The sequence below is a fragment of the Muntiacus reevesi genome, chromosome 1 (assembly GCF_963930625.1).
Source record: "Muntiacus reevesi chromosome 1, mMunRee1.1, whole genome shotgun sequence".
Taxonomy (NCBI): Eukaryota; Metazoa; Chordata; class Mammalia; order Artiodactyla; family Cervidae; genus Muntiacus; species Muntiacus reevesi.
In genome coordinates, this window is record NC_089249.1 from 141,048,682 (window position 1) to 141,065,877 (window position 17,196).

Consider the following 17,196-nt stretch of genomic DNA (forward strand, 5'->3'; position numbering starts at 1 on the left):
GTACCTACTCCAGAGATCAAAGTCATTCTCTCCTACACACCAGCTTCTTTCTGGAGCAGAGACATGGCCAAGGGCATCTCTCAGCTTCCCTACCCTAAAGTGGCTGCCCCTATATCCCAGAATGGCCTATAATTAGCCCATCATAGTGAGACTGGGGGCAGGGTTATGACTGGCAGTCTCTCCACAACAAGGCTGGAGAGTGGACAAAAGCAGTTTCTTTTCCCAGTGGATAAAGGGGGCAGAAGGAGGAAGTTTAATTCAGGGCAACACTTTTTGTAAAGACAAAACAATACGATTCCACTACAAAATACAAAATGCCTTGCCAGCTGTGTCACCCCCTAGTCGGTGCTCAATAAATGATGGTGACTATTATTACACCACTAACATGGAGGTTTGGGCTAAATCGGAATAAATGAGTATGACTTAGGAGAGCTGTGTGGGAACGCTGGCTGAATGTGAGAGCACCGGGGAAAGAAAGACAGAAGAGTGAATTCCTGAATGTGGGAGCACTGGGGGTTGAAGAACAAGATTTCAGGGAGGAGAGATGAAGAAAGGGAAGAACTTGAGCCGGATATGGGGAGGGGTGGTGTTAACTACACAGATTCCAGAGGCTGCATGACAGAGAAACCACTCAACACAAAGATCAGGACAGTGAGGTTTGACTCAATGAGTCTCAAACCATGTGGGGATATCAGTCTTGCCTAACAAAAACAGTAAACTTCCTACTGAAGAGAATCCTGTCATATACTTCTCCTGTATCCGCTTTAGCTGCTAAACAAATATTTATCCAAATGGAATCGCCTGTGACTTCCTGGGAGTTTACACAGGACGTGTCACTTGGCGGGTAAGGAGCTGTGGCTCCCAGGTCCCTCCTTTCCTCTCCTCTACATCAACACTTAGCAGGCAGACCACTGGCCTGTTGATTTGATCCTGTGAGTCTGGGGGAATCTGCTTTCACTAACATCCCAGACTGGTTAAGAAACTTTCTAAACTTGAGTCCTGAGGCTGAGAGCTGGGAGGGTTATTGATAAAACATTTTGACCATCTCATAACTGTACACACACACACACATATAGTCTTAATCCCAACACAAAGATGAAATCTGACAAGTACTCCTTAAAGAAAAAATCGAGTTGCAGCCAGTGTAAGGGAGCAATGCCTTACTTTCATCTTGGGAAGGGAAACCAAGCAGTGTTGGAAGTGCTGGACTCGCTCCGCCCCTTGCAGAGCACAGTCGGATATGGTGCCTTGCTGACAGCTGGGGAGAACAAAGTGGGCACGCTCAGCTCCACTCAGCTCCTCCCTTGCTCAGTAGTGGGGAGAGATGCCCTTTATCAGTGGCCCTTGGGAAGCCCCCATCGCAGGTTTCGACACTCTGAAGACTACCTGGCCACAGACAAAGCACTCCATTCCTTGGCTCAGGGACACCGGATGTGAGTGGGCAGAGCATGCTGTGAGCAGCAAAGAGAAAGAGAGGGCAACTCACCAGGAGGTTAAGAACATCATCAAAAATTGTTGCTGCTTATTGTCAGTCAGCCTACTGCTAACCTCAAACAGGCAATATTTTGCGACTAAAAGTTCCTATATAACACCCAGCAATTCTCTGAAGGGAGGCGGTAAAGAGCCACCATGGAACTAAGCATTACTTTCTTAAGGCACGGGTCTCAGAGGAATCTGTATGAGAAGAGCTGACTTCCATCACACTGAACATTCAGGTGGGAAAAGAAAAACAACCAATCCTCTGCAGGGAGTATGAGAATTCTGTACAAACTATGACCACGCTGGTGTGAAATTCAAGAGGTGAGGGTATAATAGTCTCTCTTGTGGAGAAAAAGTAAAATAGTTGTCTTGATGGATGCCTAATCCCATCAGGAAACGATACCAGTTTCCCTGGAAGAACAGATAGGAGCCTTTCTAGGAACTTTAGGATTTCAGGCAACAGAATCTGTTCTTACCTGAGGTTGTTCAACCTTCACAAGGCTTAAGAAAGTCCCTGTCCTTGAGTATTATTAATATAGCTATAACCTAAAAGTTCTAGGTGCTAGGAAGGTCTGCCCCAGAGATGGTTATATTATAAAAGAAAGGTTCTGAGGTTTAGAAATTTTGCTCTATCACATCCTGGGGAAATCTCAAAGGAGGCAGTACACTCTTATTCTCTCCATTTAATTCACGGGAGTAGCTAGAAACACATACTAAACACCACCCAGGCACTGTTATGTGCACTTCCAGGGGTCCTCCCCACCCTGTGCAGGTGGGCACCCTTATGTTTCCCGTATTACAGGTGAGGAAGTTGAATCTCAAGGAGGTCAAGTCATTTGCTGACCTGGCAGAAAAGTGTTGAGCCTAGTTTCACAACAAGACTTTCTGATGCCAAATCCCTTCTGTTACTGGCTCCACTGCACGCTGCAATCACCAACCACTTAGGAAACTCCTTCTTTTTAAGTAACTTCTCTCAGTCTATTTGCAAGTGAACTTTCCTAAATTACAGGGATCTTAGCTCAAGGCTCCACCTACAAATGACTCACAATTGTTTCCAAAATGAATAGCTGATTTGCGGAGAATCATGCAAATTCATTTACTGATGAAACTGCTGTGACAACAGACCAACATCAGTCTCATAGGGTCACAAATTCCAGTCTCTTAATTTTCGTCACACCATGCAGCTCTCTAGTTCCCCCACCAGGGATCAAACTCGAGCCCTTGGCAGTAAAAGCTCAGAATCCTAACCACTAGGACTGCTAAGAAATTCCTGCAGTTACTTAGGGCATAAACCACTAAAAGCCCAAAGTTAGAGAGGCTGGGTTTCAGACAGGCTCCACCAGCTGTAGTGACCTTAGGTGAGTTGCCAACCTCACAGGCCTAATTTTAAAAGGGAGAGAGAAAGATAGAAAGCTAAATAAAGAAATCTTGTTTTATTAGATTATTTGAAAAATTAATGGTAATATATAGGAAATAGTTTTGTAAGCTGCAAAGCCCTATACACATGAAAGATTCGATTATGATTATTTTGACTCAGCTATTTGGCTGGATCTTACAGAGAATCTGAATCATCAGAGTTTTTTTTAAAATGAGGTGCAAAATGGCATAATGATCAAGGACCAAGCCCCAGACTCAGGATAACTTTTTTCAAATCCTGGCTCTCCCACTTGCTGTTTGATCTTGATCAAATTACTTACCTTTTCTGTACCTCAGTTTTCTCATCTGGAAAATGGAGCTAATAATTACTGCTTATCTCACAGAGCTGCCCTGAAGACAATACAAGTTAAAATACTTAAAGAACTTAAAATAGCTCTTCATACTCAAGATGTTTGATGTGTATTACTCTACTAGTATGATGTTTATCACACAGACAAGAGGTAGACTACAGTTTAAAAGCCTTCATTACAAAACAAAACTGCTGCAGCAGAGGCAATAAGATACAGGGTACTTTTGACCAGCAACCCAGCAATGTACTGGATTTTTAACTCTCTGGGACGTCCTTTTATAGAGAAAAATAAGTCATCAGGCTCCCAGCAAAACCCTGCTTCTCCCTGCCTTCCCCTGCTGGCTTCCTACACAAACACAAAGGCACCACTCAAAGCCCTCTTTCCTCTTCCTTACTCTCCCATCCCTGAAGATCAGCTTCATCCCAGGGCGAAGGCCCAACTGAAGAAGCCTAGACAGCCTGGGCAAGTCCCTGGAGACCACGGCAGCGGCAGAATGTCCAGCTTTTCTCCTCCACTCTCCATCTCAATCCTTCCATCCTTCCCAGCTCATATCACACCCCACTTCCTCCCAAAAGACTTCTCGGCACTCTGCATCTGTAATTGTCAACTCTATATTTGCTGGCTGCATAATTATTACACAAGTGCCTATTTTATTGCTCCCAAAAGGTAACCTCCCCAAGGGCTAGTCATAGTTCTTCTAGAATCCCCACAGTGCTGAGTATGAGGCTCCCGACAGACATCATATATATGCCATAAATAACTGGGGAAGGGGCTGAATTCACTGGAAGGAGCCCAGACTCCCTGCTAAGGGGTCAGATGCAAACCAGGTCTGAGCCTTTACTCCTCTTCCCAAGCTCATGGCAGACGCTGCCATCAGATCACAGCATTCCCTCCCAGAGACCCTGGAAGAAACCTCAGCATCCTTTTCAACACTGCACCACAGGCCGCCAATACAAATTGACTGGAAAGATTAACCCTTTTTGCCTTCTCTGTTTCCTAGGCATTTCCTTAACTGAGACTCTATACCACTGGGACTTCACCACTATTACCATAACCACCATACTCTATTGTACAGAGCTGTTGACCTGTCTGCCTCCGGTAGACCAGGCTTTCAAAATTTTAATCATGAGAGTTCAATAATAACCCAAATGAGCATGTACCAAACTGAAGCTAAAGTTTCCCCAAACAATATTCATCTGATTAATGTAATGCACTCTGATCTATCCCTATTATATTCCTACCTAAAACACTGATTCAGACTCACAAAATTCATCTCACAGTACACTATGGTTTACAACTATATCCATATGATAAATACACTGTGCTTAGCCACTCAGTCATGTCCGACTCTGAGCCAGGATCCTCTGTCCATGGGGATTCTCCTGGCAAGAATACTGCAGTGGGTAGCCATTTCCTCCTCCAGGGGATCTTCTCAACCCAGGGATTGAACCCAGGTCTCCCACATTGCAAGCAGATTCTTTACTGTCTGAGACACCACGGAAGCCCAATATGATAGATAGATATAAAATATTAGTTCTATAAACAATGTTCCTTAAGATAACACTGTCCTGTGCTGTGCTTAGTTGCTTAGTTGCTCTGTTGTGTCTGACTCTTTGCGACCCCATGGACTATAGCCCGCCAAGTACTTCTGTCCATGGGGATTTTCCAGGCAAGAATTCTGGAGTGGGTTGCCATACCCTCCTCCAGGGGAATCTTCCCAGTCCAGGTATTGAAGTCAGGTCTCCTGCATTGCCAGTGGATTCATTACCAGTTGAGCTACCAGGGAAGCACAACTGTAACTAATAATCCCTAACATCTTAGCCTTCATGCAACAGAAGTGCATTTTTTGCTCCCCTAAAAAGGTGTGGACTGGTGGGTAGCTTGCACTGGGCAGTCATTAAGGGTGGATTCCAAGCCATTTGCATCTTGCGGGATCTTCAACCCATGACTTCTGGAGGTCCCACGTTCAAGATCATAGCAATCCTGCCTAGGAAGCTTTTTAAGTGTCAGGTGTACAAGTGATACTCATTGCCTTCAATCTCTTTCCATTGGCTAATATGTAGTCACATGGCCTTACAATTGCAAGGGACCTGAGAAATATAGTCTAGCCATGTGCCCAGGAAGAGATGACACAGATCTGATGACTAGCTAGAAGTCTCCGCCAAAGACTTGCCATCTGAAAAATTCTCCAAGGAAAGGAGCTAGCCTAACTCCCATTTATATCTCTAGTGACTAGCAAAATATGTGGCTCAGAGTAAGTGCATGGAAGATGTATGGTCGGAGAATGAATGAAGAACATGGTAGGTCCTGGCCAGAGCTCCAGAAGTGTTATGGCTTATGATTAGGCTTCATGATTCTCTCCAAACTCACACCTGTGCAAATCCCCTCCCCTGCCCAAAGCAGGCCTGAATCTGAAAATCTGGATCAAGGCAGGTGGGGAAGATACCAGAGAAACTGTCTTGGTGTTTTCCCGTCTATTTGGGGGCTACACGGCCACTTACTCTTCCTACAACCACATGCCCGCTGAAAAGGAGCACAGCAGAACAGCTATGAGCACACAGGCTTTTGAGGCAGATAAATCCTGACCAGGCCTGTCTCTGGTTAACAGAACTACAGCTGAGCATTCAGGATGCTGAGCATCTTCTACGCATTATCTCATTGCATCCTCACAATAAGCCCCTAAGGGACATGGATTTCTCCCTCTGACTCTCCAGTTCCTGAGAACGAACATCCTCTACCCCTACGTTCCCAGAGCACTGTTTCCACAATTCTTTCCTATGGTAAGTACCTCACAACAAATGAGTTCCACTCTGAGAGCACATTCATAAGTCCAATTTGTTCCTAAATCCAATAAAACTAGCCTAGGTTCCCAACTAACACAATTCGCTATAGAGTACTGTACTGTAACTGTCTTATAGGACTTTTCACACAAATAGCACATAAAAAACAAACACGAAAAATAAAACATTTATAATCTTGCAGTACAGTATCTTGAAAAAAACAGTAGTACAGGACAACAGCTGGCATATAGGGGCACATTCTTTGAAAGTTTGCAACTTGAAGGTTCATATGTAGGGGAGTTACTATAATTCATGTATGGGGGAGCTAGTTGACATGCGGAAGTACATATCTATTCACCCTGCCTCTCCAACTACACTTCAAGGATAATGGAAACAGCAGACACTTGAGGGTCAAAATACCTAGGATCAAATGCCAAACCCAACTTAAGAGTTGTGTGAGGCTAGCTAAGATACTTACCACAATATTTGAGCCTTGACTTCCTTGTCTGAGAAATGGAGTCAGAAGTCCAGCCTCAAAGGGATGCTGGAACATATAAACCCAATACCAATAAAGAACTATGCCTAGCACATAGTAGGTTCTTTAAAAAGTAAGAATATCCCTCCTTCTTCTCTCTTTGAGAGCAGGGATAAAGTTTTATTCCTGAGCACTAACACTGTATCTTGCACATAATAAATATATAACAAATGTTAGTTGAAATGCATTGAATGACCAGCACTTTACTGTTGAAAAATACAAATAAAACACACAAACCCGGTGTGAATCTTTAGAAATCCTTTTATCTCCCCTCCCCCTTCCCACACATTTCACTACTCTTTTCTCTTTGGGAAACGTGAACTTCTTTTTCTCATACTCAGAAATTCTAAATGGCTAACAGAGCACCTCAGGATTCTTTCCTCTGGCCATTATCCTTCTCTTTCAAGTTGTGCTCAGCAAGATTATTTGGATATTGGAGCTAAAAACGGTCAGATTACAAGTAGAGGGCCCTGAAATGTAACATTCCCCATTGCAAGATTCTGGAATTACACCAAGCACCAGGGAGGGCTTACTCTTCCCCAAAGAGCTCACTGTTCTGAAAAAAGTCTTTGTTTTAAGGCTTTGCGAAGCTGCCCTGTGGCATCTCCTCCGGGGTCCCAAGCACTAGTGTGGGACTGCTCACATCTAGAATATCTACATGCTCCCTGTAAAACAGAACATTCAAGAGTTCTACCATCCTGTAAAAACTGCTGCTGAGTCTTGGTTTATCTCACAGCATAACGATCGTTGTTTTGGAACCACTTGTTCTGATTTCTCCAGCAAGCCCCTGCTAATGATAGCAGCTAACACAGGTTTACTAGGCTTTGTATCAATTATCTCCTCTATTGCTCACAAAAACCCTACGAGGTGGATATTACTGTTACCCCATTTTGCAGAGAAAGAAACAGAGACTCAGAAGGTCAAAGAACTTTGCCCAAGGTCACACAGCCAGCAAGCAGCAAAGCCCCAATTCAAACCCTAGTCTCTGAGGTTCCAACCCCATTCCGTTTCTGTTACTCCACACCACCTTTTTAAATGGCTATAAAAGAAGGTCCTTTCTGTATAGAAATACTTGAAAAAATAAACAGTTTGGACTGGTTGATCTTTAGGTCCCTTCCCCCTCTTAAAAAAGAAATCTATGGTTCTACGGAAAGAAGGAAAAAAAAAAAAAGGAAATGTAAGGAGGCCAAACATTATGAGGCTTGGCTTATCAGTATTTAATAACATCTTTTGGATCAAAACTCTACAGAACCTTATTTATGGTCAGACAGTTACTGTTAAGCAGAACCTTTTTATACAACCTTTTCATCTGAGGATATTGTAGCCTTCTACTGCCTTTCTATTAGTGAGAGATGGGGTGTGAAATTTGCTGGCCCTGCCAACATTATCCCATTAAATTATCTGCCCTCTTTCAATGTAATTCACTCAGGGGCACCAGTTTGAGCCTCGGGCCGTGTGGCTGTCCTTGCCTGGGCGTTCTGAGGGGGAGGTGTGAAGGAGAAAGTTCAGGTGGTAGTGGCACCCCACGACATAACATCAATCCACGTTTCGCTGCTTTACCAAAATAAAGTGGATGCCACAATTATACCATTCCTAAACAAACGGAAAACCCCAACCAAGCTTACTGCAACAAAGAGAGAGCCTTTTTACTGCTGTTTATTTTTTATTTTGTATTTGTTAGCTTTTTAGATATTCCTGGCATGCAAGTCAGGCTCCGTGTAACAAGCAGCTGCATTTAGTTAAGGATTTCGAAGAGTTCCCCCTCCCCACCCCATTATCCTCCCCCCACCGCCCACTTAAACTCCAGAGAAATTTCTCAGACTCAAAGAAGGCTATTCCTTTCTCTTCGTCTGTCTACAGAACAGTCTCTCCCGACACACCTCAGGGATTAGGTAAGCCCAGGCTGAGGCTCTGGTGTCAAGAAAGAGTCCTGGGAGACTTGAGTGTTTCCCAGCTGGGGCTGGATTTGCAAGGGTCTGATTCACATGGGGAACTTGGAGCAGGCAAGCCAGCTCTCCCACCAGAGAACATTCTAATAAATCACCCCTGTTCAGTCTACACCCCAAGTTGTACACCACGATGCAAATACAGAGGCACTTCATCAAAATACATCTCATCGCTAGTTGGAAGGAACTGCCAGACACACTCCTCAAACCGCATCCAAGTTGCAGTTCGTTACAATGATATAATTCCTCTTGATCAGAGGTGCAGACCATCAGAGGCCCTTCCGGTCTATCTCTGAATTACAGCAGGTCGGGCTTGGGGAACTCCAGCACAGGAAGGAAAACTGAAATTGGCCGTCTCCAATCATTTCTTACGGGCTTCTCTGATGGCTCGGCGGGTAAAGAATCCGCCTGCAATGCAGGAGACGCAGGAGACTTGGGTTTGATCCCTGGGTCAGGAAGATCCCCTGGAGGAACAAATGTCAACCCCCTCCAGTATTCTTGCCTGGAAAATACCATGGGCAGAGGAGCCTGGCGGGCTACAGCACACGGGGTTGTAAAGAGCGGGACACAACTGAGCACAATCATTTCTTATAACTCCTAGGTATGGCTAAAAAAAATGTTCCTTTGCTACTCTCAGAATACCTAGGGGAATGGCCCCTTTGGCAACTACATAACATAAAAGGAGTGTAAATGTTAAGACTTAAGCAGGAAAGACTGTCCAGGGCAGCAGTTAGATAAGAGCATGAACTCTTAGGGTCTGTAAGGCCAGCAAGGCCATTTCCTTGCCATGTGACCTTAAGAAAGCAATTTAACCTCTCTATGGCTAAATCAAAATGAGCTGATTACACCACCTTCCTCATGAGGCTGTTGTGAGGATTCAGTGAGTTAATACTTGCAAAATGCTTAGAATGGTGACTGGCCTATTGTAAGGATTATGCAAGTGTTTGTTAAATAAATTGTATAAACAGAGGCATCTTGGAATGCTTGGGTTCAGGGAAATACATTCCTAGCTGAGGTCAAAGGATTTGGCACCATTCATCAGCTTCTCTCAGGCCCAATAACAGCCGGCCTGGTGGGAGAGAAAGCGGAAAGTGAGACAAGATAGAGGCCCCATGGATTGTGCAGATGTGGGCTAAGGCCCAGGACCCCCCATCATCCTGCAATCCCTTGCAACCTATCCAGGAAGACAACTCATTGCCCCAGGCATCAAACACTCCAAATCATTGGCTCCTATCTTTGCGGGATTAGAGTTTTCTTTAAAAGTCAGATTATAACTAGAAACATACAACCATAAAAATTCACATTAAATTTTGCATATTATTTCTGGGGGTTTGCATAGCCTTAATTTCAGGTACCCCAATTTAAGACCCTCTAGTATGGATGCTCTTCTCCAGTACTTGCCATTCATGGTTTCACTTAGATCTCATACACTCAGGTTGGGCTCAGAAAACTAATCACCATACCCAGTGAGTATAAGAGAAAAGATTCAAACCCATTCTGGTTCTGTTAACTCCAACACCTGTGCTCATAACTATTAAGCTCCACTGTTAAGTTCTACCACACTCTCTTCATACTAGAAGACGAAAAAAGAAAAGGAAAAATCCTTGAAAATGTGCCATGTTGCGTTTTTACTAGGAAAAGCAAATTATACCACTTTGAAATTATACAGCTTTACATATGCCCAAGGAGATTATTCTCCATTCATTCAACAAAAAACTATGGCCCATCCTTACTATATGTGTATATATGTCATTTATATAGATATACATATATGTATGTATGTATGTGTGTGTGTGTATATGTATATATATACAGAAGGGTATTCCAGGTAGCTCAGTGGTAAAGAATCCAACTGCCAATGCAGGAGACACAAGAGACGCAGGAGACATGGGTTCAATCCCTGGGTCGGAGAGATGCTGTGGAGAAGGTAATGGCTAGTATTCACGCCTAGGAAAACCCCTGGACAGTGGAGCCTGGCAGGCTACAGTCCATGGGGATGCAATGAGTTGGACACGACTGAGTGGCTGAGCACACACGTATATATACATATAGCCTACAAAGCCCTCCATTCTCCATAGGATGCTGGGTAAAATTTTCAGAAATATTTTAAATAGGGTATGTGGTCACCACCAAACCACAGCCAATTTGGACACTAATGGATGCAAGTGACACACCATTTAGAAACTTTCAAGTCTAATTTGAGGCCTAGGCTCGCCATGTAGGAGACGGAGAGGAAAACACAGCCCAAAGTTTAGTCTGTAAAAGGACTCCTAACCAAATATCAGGAAGAGAGCCCCAGGTATCAGAATAGCAATACAGCCATAAGGAAACTGAATCGATATTAGAAATTAAATATTCCCAACACACTGCCAGAGGCAGTGGGACCACACCGTTTGTCAACTGGGCCTCAACGTGGCTCCCCCAGGGAGATCTTCAGGTGTCTCCAATAATGATGGGGCTGAATAGCTTGGTCCCCGGTGTTTTCACTAGCAAGCTAACAGTCTTACTGGTCAAGAGACTCTGATTCTAGAAGCAGACAGGACAGGCACCTATTAAAACAGCTTTGCAAAGTTTACAAAATGACAGCAAACAGTAGCAGGCCACCACCCTCTGACTCCAAGCAGCCAAACCACAGAATCTATAACACTCTGAGAGGCCAGAGTGGGTTCTATATGCCCTGAACTCTGGGTACAATTATCAAGGCTTCAGTTTCTTAGAGAGTTTTAGCTCTGGATAGGTAAGAGGTCGGTGGGGAGAAAACAATGAACAGGACAGAAAAAAATAAATGTAAAGGTTTACTACTTCTGGCTAACAAAAGAGAGAAGTGATGGGAGAAATGCTGAGCATTTTTTTAAATAAATAAATGTAACATATCTCCCTTTAGGTTGATTTCCTGAGCCTCTGGCTGAGTTAGCTTGAGAATCTTGGATCAGACAAGAATAAATCTGAGTTCCACTAGAAAATTTGTCCCCAGAGAAAAGATCAAGCATTCACAGAAGTGGAAAGGGATTTATTAGACAATAAATAAGACAGTAATAACAGATTTTAGGTCATTATTGAAGAGTTCAGGATAGGCAATGCTCTTTAAAAAAAAAAAAAGATAAATTTTAATGGGAGAAAAAGAAACAATTTTAATTCATACATATGGAGGTTCCACAGAAATGGGACTCAAGAAGTGGCCAAAGAAGTGGCAACTTTTATACTTTTTAGACAAAGAAACAATAAATTTGTGAGAAATTTTAAGTTTTTTAAGCTTGTAGACAGTTAAACAAGATAGAATTTGGGTGACTGCTTACAAAATTAATTTTGTTACAATGATTACAGTGTCTACATTACAATTGTCTACAATAATTACACAATGATTGTCTGGACGTTTATTTAAAGACAGATTAAGAAGGAAAGGTACAATGGACCAACATGTCCTCTCCTTGATTCTTCCCCATGATCTAAAAGCATCAATTGCCGAAAGGTTATATAGGAGGAAAGGAGTAGACAGAGGATATAACTGAAATAATCAAGGCCCCAAGCTAGAAGCCTTGCCTTGCTAGAATCACCCTGGTTATCTCCACCTCAATTCACCCTGCAACCTGACATCAGGACTGTTTACAGTGTTGTAGGCAGTATGGCCCATTTTTCACTTTTCACCCAGGTGTGTGGCATGGAACCAGATGTTTGGCATCAAGGAAGCAAATATCCATGTGACCAAGCTGTTTGCATTTCATTAGGATTTTTCATCAGGAAGGTGCACTCCCTGCTGCTGTACATCTTAATTACAATTAGGAGTTGTATTTACCCCGAGGAGTCTCCAGATTAGCACAACCACACTATAGGATCAGTTTCAGAATCATCCTCGGAAAATGCGGTTCCCACTTCCCCAAAGACATCTCTAAGAAATCAAAATTTACACACAGCTTCCTTCCAGAGTGTGTTTTTCTACTACGAAAAAAATATTAACTAGATTTTAATCCAAACTAATTCTGCAGTCATAGTCCATGTAGGGAATAGATCTCTTCCCCTCAACTGGTAAATAGCCCAGAGCCTTTTTTCTCCCTAGAAGCACAGCGTTAACTTAAAAATGAAAGATGCATGATAAAAGAGCATAGGTTGGGGCTGGGAGGGAGGGAGGGAGGGAAGAATTCAGGGTCTCCAATACTCCCTCAAGGGATGCATGTTAAAAGTGAGGCCCAAGACCCTGGAGACTTTAATCAACTTTCCCCCTCCAACCTCCAAAGAATGAATCGGTTGTCTCCACAGGCGCAACTCGGCTCTTCCCTCTCATTGTGTACCGGCTCAGACTCAGCAAGGATCCCAGCTTCCCGCAGCGAAGTAAGACGCCGGAGCTTTCGTGAAGTCTTTCTCTAACTGTTGCGATTGTCTTTGGAGATTACCAAAATCAAGTATGCATTAGCTGGCTTTTCCCCTCTTGTTCGTAACACACACACACACACGTGCACTTAGGAGCGGCAGGCCTGACAGCACGTTTTGCACAAAGTGGCGGCGGCGGCAGCGCACACGTTGTGGCCTCCATCGTGACCCTCCAGAAGCCCGGCGAGTCGGGCACCGTGGAGATGCGAGGCCGCCCGAGCCCCAGGAGGACAGAGCTTTTGTTTGGGTCGGTCTGCGGACGACACAGACTCTCGCAGGCACCCCTGAAAATACAAACTCCCTTCTGGCCACGCTCTCCAGGACCGCTGCGATTTGGGAGTAGGATGGATTTGAACATAAGTTGAAGCGCATTTAGGGGTCCAACGAGAGATGGGGAGACGAAAAGCATCCCGTCGCCCCACGAACCCCGACCCCTCCACGCTGTCCCAGCTCTGACAACTGAGGTTGGGCGCCGGGAAAGAAGTCCCGGGCGCACCTCCGGCCCGCATCGAGGTTCGCGGGAGAATCCTTGCCTGTCTCCCCGGCGCCTGAGGTCGCGCTGGAGAGTCACCCGACTGGACGCCGGCCGCCCCCCGAGGCGCGCGCGGAGCTTCCCGTCTACCCAGTGCCGGACGAATCGGCTGGAGGTTGGCGGGGGCCGGACGGGCCCGCAAACTGGCCGATGCGCCTCTTACCTTGGGCAGTGGCCCCGCGCGCCGCCAGCAGCAGCGAGGCCAGCAGCGCCAGGAGCGGCGGGCGCGCCCCGCGGCGGCGCGGCCGGTGCATTCCTCCTCTCGCGGCGGCGGCGGCGGCGGCGGCTCCCAGGCCGCGCGCAGAACATCCACGGGTTCTGCCCGGGGTCCCAGCCACCTCGTCCCGGTCGCTCTCCCCGCAGGATGCCAGGGGCGTCTGCGAAGTTCTTTGTCCGTCTAACCTGCTCCTTCGCCTTCGCCCGGCCGCTCAGGACCCCGTAAGCGCGGTCCCTCCCCAGCCCTCTGGCTGCAGCCTCGCCGCGGCCGGACAGTCAGTTCAGTCGCGGGTTGTCGGGGTCGCACTCGCGGAGGGCGAGTCTCGCCCGCGCGGACTCTGAGAACAGCGCGCCCTGCGCCCGGGGGCTGCCGTCCCGGGGCTCCCTCCGTGGCGGCCGCGGCGGCTCCTCCCGCTCTGCGCGCTGGCTCTCTTGCACTCAGCCTCCCTCGACTTGTCACTTTCCACCAACTCTCCAGCCCAGCGCCTGGGCCCCAACCAATGGCAGAGGCGAACCCAGGCCGGCGACCCAGCGCCCTCTGCTGCCGCCTTTCAACACCCGCACCCTCCGGACGTCCCGAGAGTTGTTTCCGCGCCTCCAGCAAGTCCACCTCCCCTCCCCCACGACACCTCAAACCTGCAGCCCGAATTGAGCAGCGGGAGGGACCTCGGGGCCACTTGACAGAAAGGGAAACTGAGGCTCAGGGAGGTTTATCTGGCTCACAAACCGGTAGCTGGATGACTTAGGAGTCACGGATAGTAGCGATCTCAGCTTTTCTGCTGTTAGCTGTGTAACCCTGGGTAATAGAACATTTAGTGATACCATGCAATCTCCCTTTTGAGTTTCTGTTTGACCCATAAAGTGATTTATGGTTTCTCATTTTTGTCTTCAATTTCTAGTTTCACTGCATTGAAATCAAAGTCATCTGTACCATTTCCTTTTGGAGACTTACTGAAGTTTTTTCTGTCGTCAGTTTCTGTCAATGTCCCCTTGGTCTCTTCAAAGCTGTTTTTCTGTCTTCAGAATTGGAGATAGGTGACGATCTTAGTTTGACCTGGTATTTATGATGTTACTTAGGCCTTCTGTGCCTTTGCTTTTTTTTTTTTTTTTTTTTTTCTCAGCTGCTTGGACAAAGGGATCCTTAAAGTCTCCTACTAACAGTATGTTTTTGTCCATTTCTCCTAGTTAAGCACTAGGAATTTTGTGATGCACAAATGCTCATGACCTTGTGGAGAGGGCCTTTGATCATGTAGAGTGTTGAGCACCTGCTGTGTTCCAGGCCCTGCTTTAGGCTCTGAGGATGCAAGAGCAAAAAGGAACACCAACCAGTGTTGGCCTAGAGGAACACCGAGAAACCCACAGTATAAATAAGCACGTACTAAATACCTCTTTGCCTAGTGCTTTGTGTGCATTTGCTCCTGCATCTTCCATTGGCACTTAAAAAAAGTCATCACAAATTGTTATGTCTCTTTGCACTTTTACATAGATTATCATTATAATACAGTTTTAGAGATTGAAATGCAAAAAAAGAGTAAGCCACTTCCCCAGAGTCACACAGATAATGGATGGCCAAGTCAAGGCTCAGTCTCTTGGGACTTCCCTGGTGGTCCAGTGGCTAAGATTCTGCATTCCCAGTGCAAGGGGCCTGGGTTTGATCCCTGGTCAGGGAATTATTAATAGATCCCACAATCGACAATGAAGATCCTGCATGCCATAAGGAACATCGCCAAATAAATAAGAGTATTAAAAAAAAAAAAAAGACTCAGTCTCTTTACCATGATGAGCCTGAAAGCTCTTGGCCAGAGCCTGGCTTATAATAAGCACTTAATGATGGTCAGTAGTCATAATTGCTGCAGCATTAGCCTCTAAGAACCTAGTTTTAGGATTTTATAATGAGCAGTCACCTCATTGAAGGCAAGGACTTTGTAGCCCAAATTGTGTCCCAGCAGATCCTAGACTGTAGGCTCGAGGCCCTCTGCCTTCAGGCAGGTGAATGACTAACCCATGTGGGACAAACAGTCACTTATTCTTCTCAGGACTTCAGAGCAAGAGTGTCTCCAGCTGCCCTGGTAGCCTTCCCCCTTTCTATCACTCTGACCTGAGGTCAAGGAATGATGGACAGAGAGGCCTCTTGGGTCAACCAGTTTATCACCCAGATAGGTCTGTCCTCAAGTTTCTCTGCCTGAGACCCATTCAACCCTATCTCAATTATCTCCTGTCACTTGCCTGAGGAACTTACTGCACAAGGTTCTCTTGTTAGAAAACTGTCTTTGATGGTCAGCCTCAATATACCATGGCCCAGAAATCAGAGGAATCTCAGGACACTGAGAATCCTGGCTTGCTACACCATCTTCCATCGTCTACAGAACACACTCAGTCGTCAGACAAGGAGCCTTTCCTGTCCACTCACCCTGCCCCCAAACCCCACCCCATCACGGCTCGGCCCAGGTATCTCAGGTAACAGACGGCTGCCAGGGCTTGAGTATACAGAACTTAATGGCACTTTTATCAGTACTCAAGCTTTTCAGGAACTTAATCACAGAATCATAGATGTGAGGAATGTGACAGCTGGAAAAGGCCCTGGGAATTACCTCCCTTAACATTTTATATAGGAGAAACCTGGGAGTCAGGAACGTGACACTCCCTTGCCCAAGGTCCCACAGCTGGCCACAGCCAAAACTGCAAACTGCATCAACCAGTCCAGACCTGGGTAGGCACTCCCTCAGTCATCCCAGATCCCTAGAAATTTAGCTATACTATTTTGTTGTTGTTATTTAGTCACTAAATTGTGTTTGGCTCTTTTATGATCCCATGGACTGTAGCCAACCAGGCGCCTCTGTCCATGGAATTTTCCAGGCAAGAGTACTAGAATAGGTCACCATTTCCTACTCCAGGGGATCTTCCCAACCTAGGGGTTGAATCCGTGTCTCCTGCATCTCCTGCAATTTTAGGCAGACTCTTGACCAGTACGCCACCTGGGAAACCCCTGAGCTAATTTAGACCATCAAAATTCCTATGAGGTCAGTGTTATCTTTATTTTTCACAAAGAAACTAAAGTAAAACAAGGTGAAGAGATTTGCCCCAAAGTTGCTTAATTTCTTTCATTAGTCAAAAGAAAATACAAATATGTACTTCACAGAATGGGAAATTTCAGTTAAATAAAAAATTTGAAGTGTTTAGCACAGGGCCTGATACTGAGCATTTGCTTAACAAATGTTTTTTATCACTCTTAAAAAAAAAGAAAGTTGCCCAAAACCACAAAATCAAGGCAAAAAGGTAGAAATCAAGCCTAAGTCAAATCTCTCTACATTATACCCAAGTAGTGGGATGTGTAAAAAAAAAAAGATACAGCAATAGAAATGCTCATCTTGCAGACCTACTATGACCCTGCCCTCTCCCTTAACCACTCCAGTCATTGATGCAAATGGATCAGATAATCCAGGAGGAGCCACTGTCTTCAGAGTCGTGGCTGCAGCTATGAGGTACCTGCTGAGGTTCTGCTGCTGAGGGAGACCACCATCCACCATTACCTCTCCCAGGAGCACACACTCATGGCTCTGTGTATTATTACTGTGGACATTTGGAAGGCACAACTGTGGTAAGTCACAGTGGGAAG

General features: G+C 45.5%; 1 protein-coding gene across 1 annotated transcript in view; it reads right to left on the reverse strand.

The window, feature by feature from the left end:
* The window catches only part of ROR1 (receptor tyrosine kinase like orphan receptor 1), a 442,114-nt gene extending 427,851 nt beyond the window's left edge, over positions 1–14,263 (reverse strand). Inside the window, exon 1 of the mRNA XM_065911627.1 lies at positions 13,528–14,263. Coding sequence (XP_065767699.1) covers positions 13,528–13,618 — 91 coding nt within the window. The 5' untranslated portion in view covers positions 13,619–14,263. The remainder of the gene's footprint in view (positions 1–13,527) is intronic.
* Positions 14,264–17,196: the final 2,933 nt, after the last annotated feature.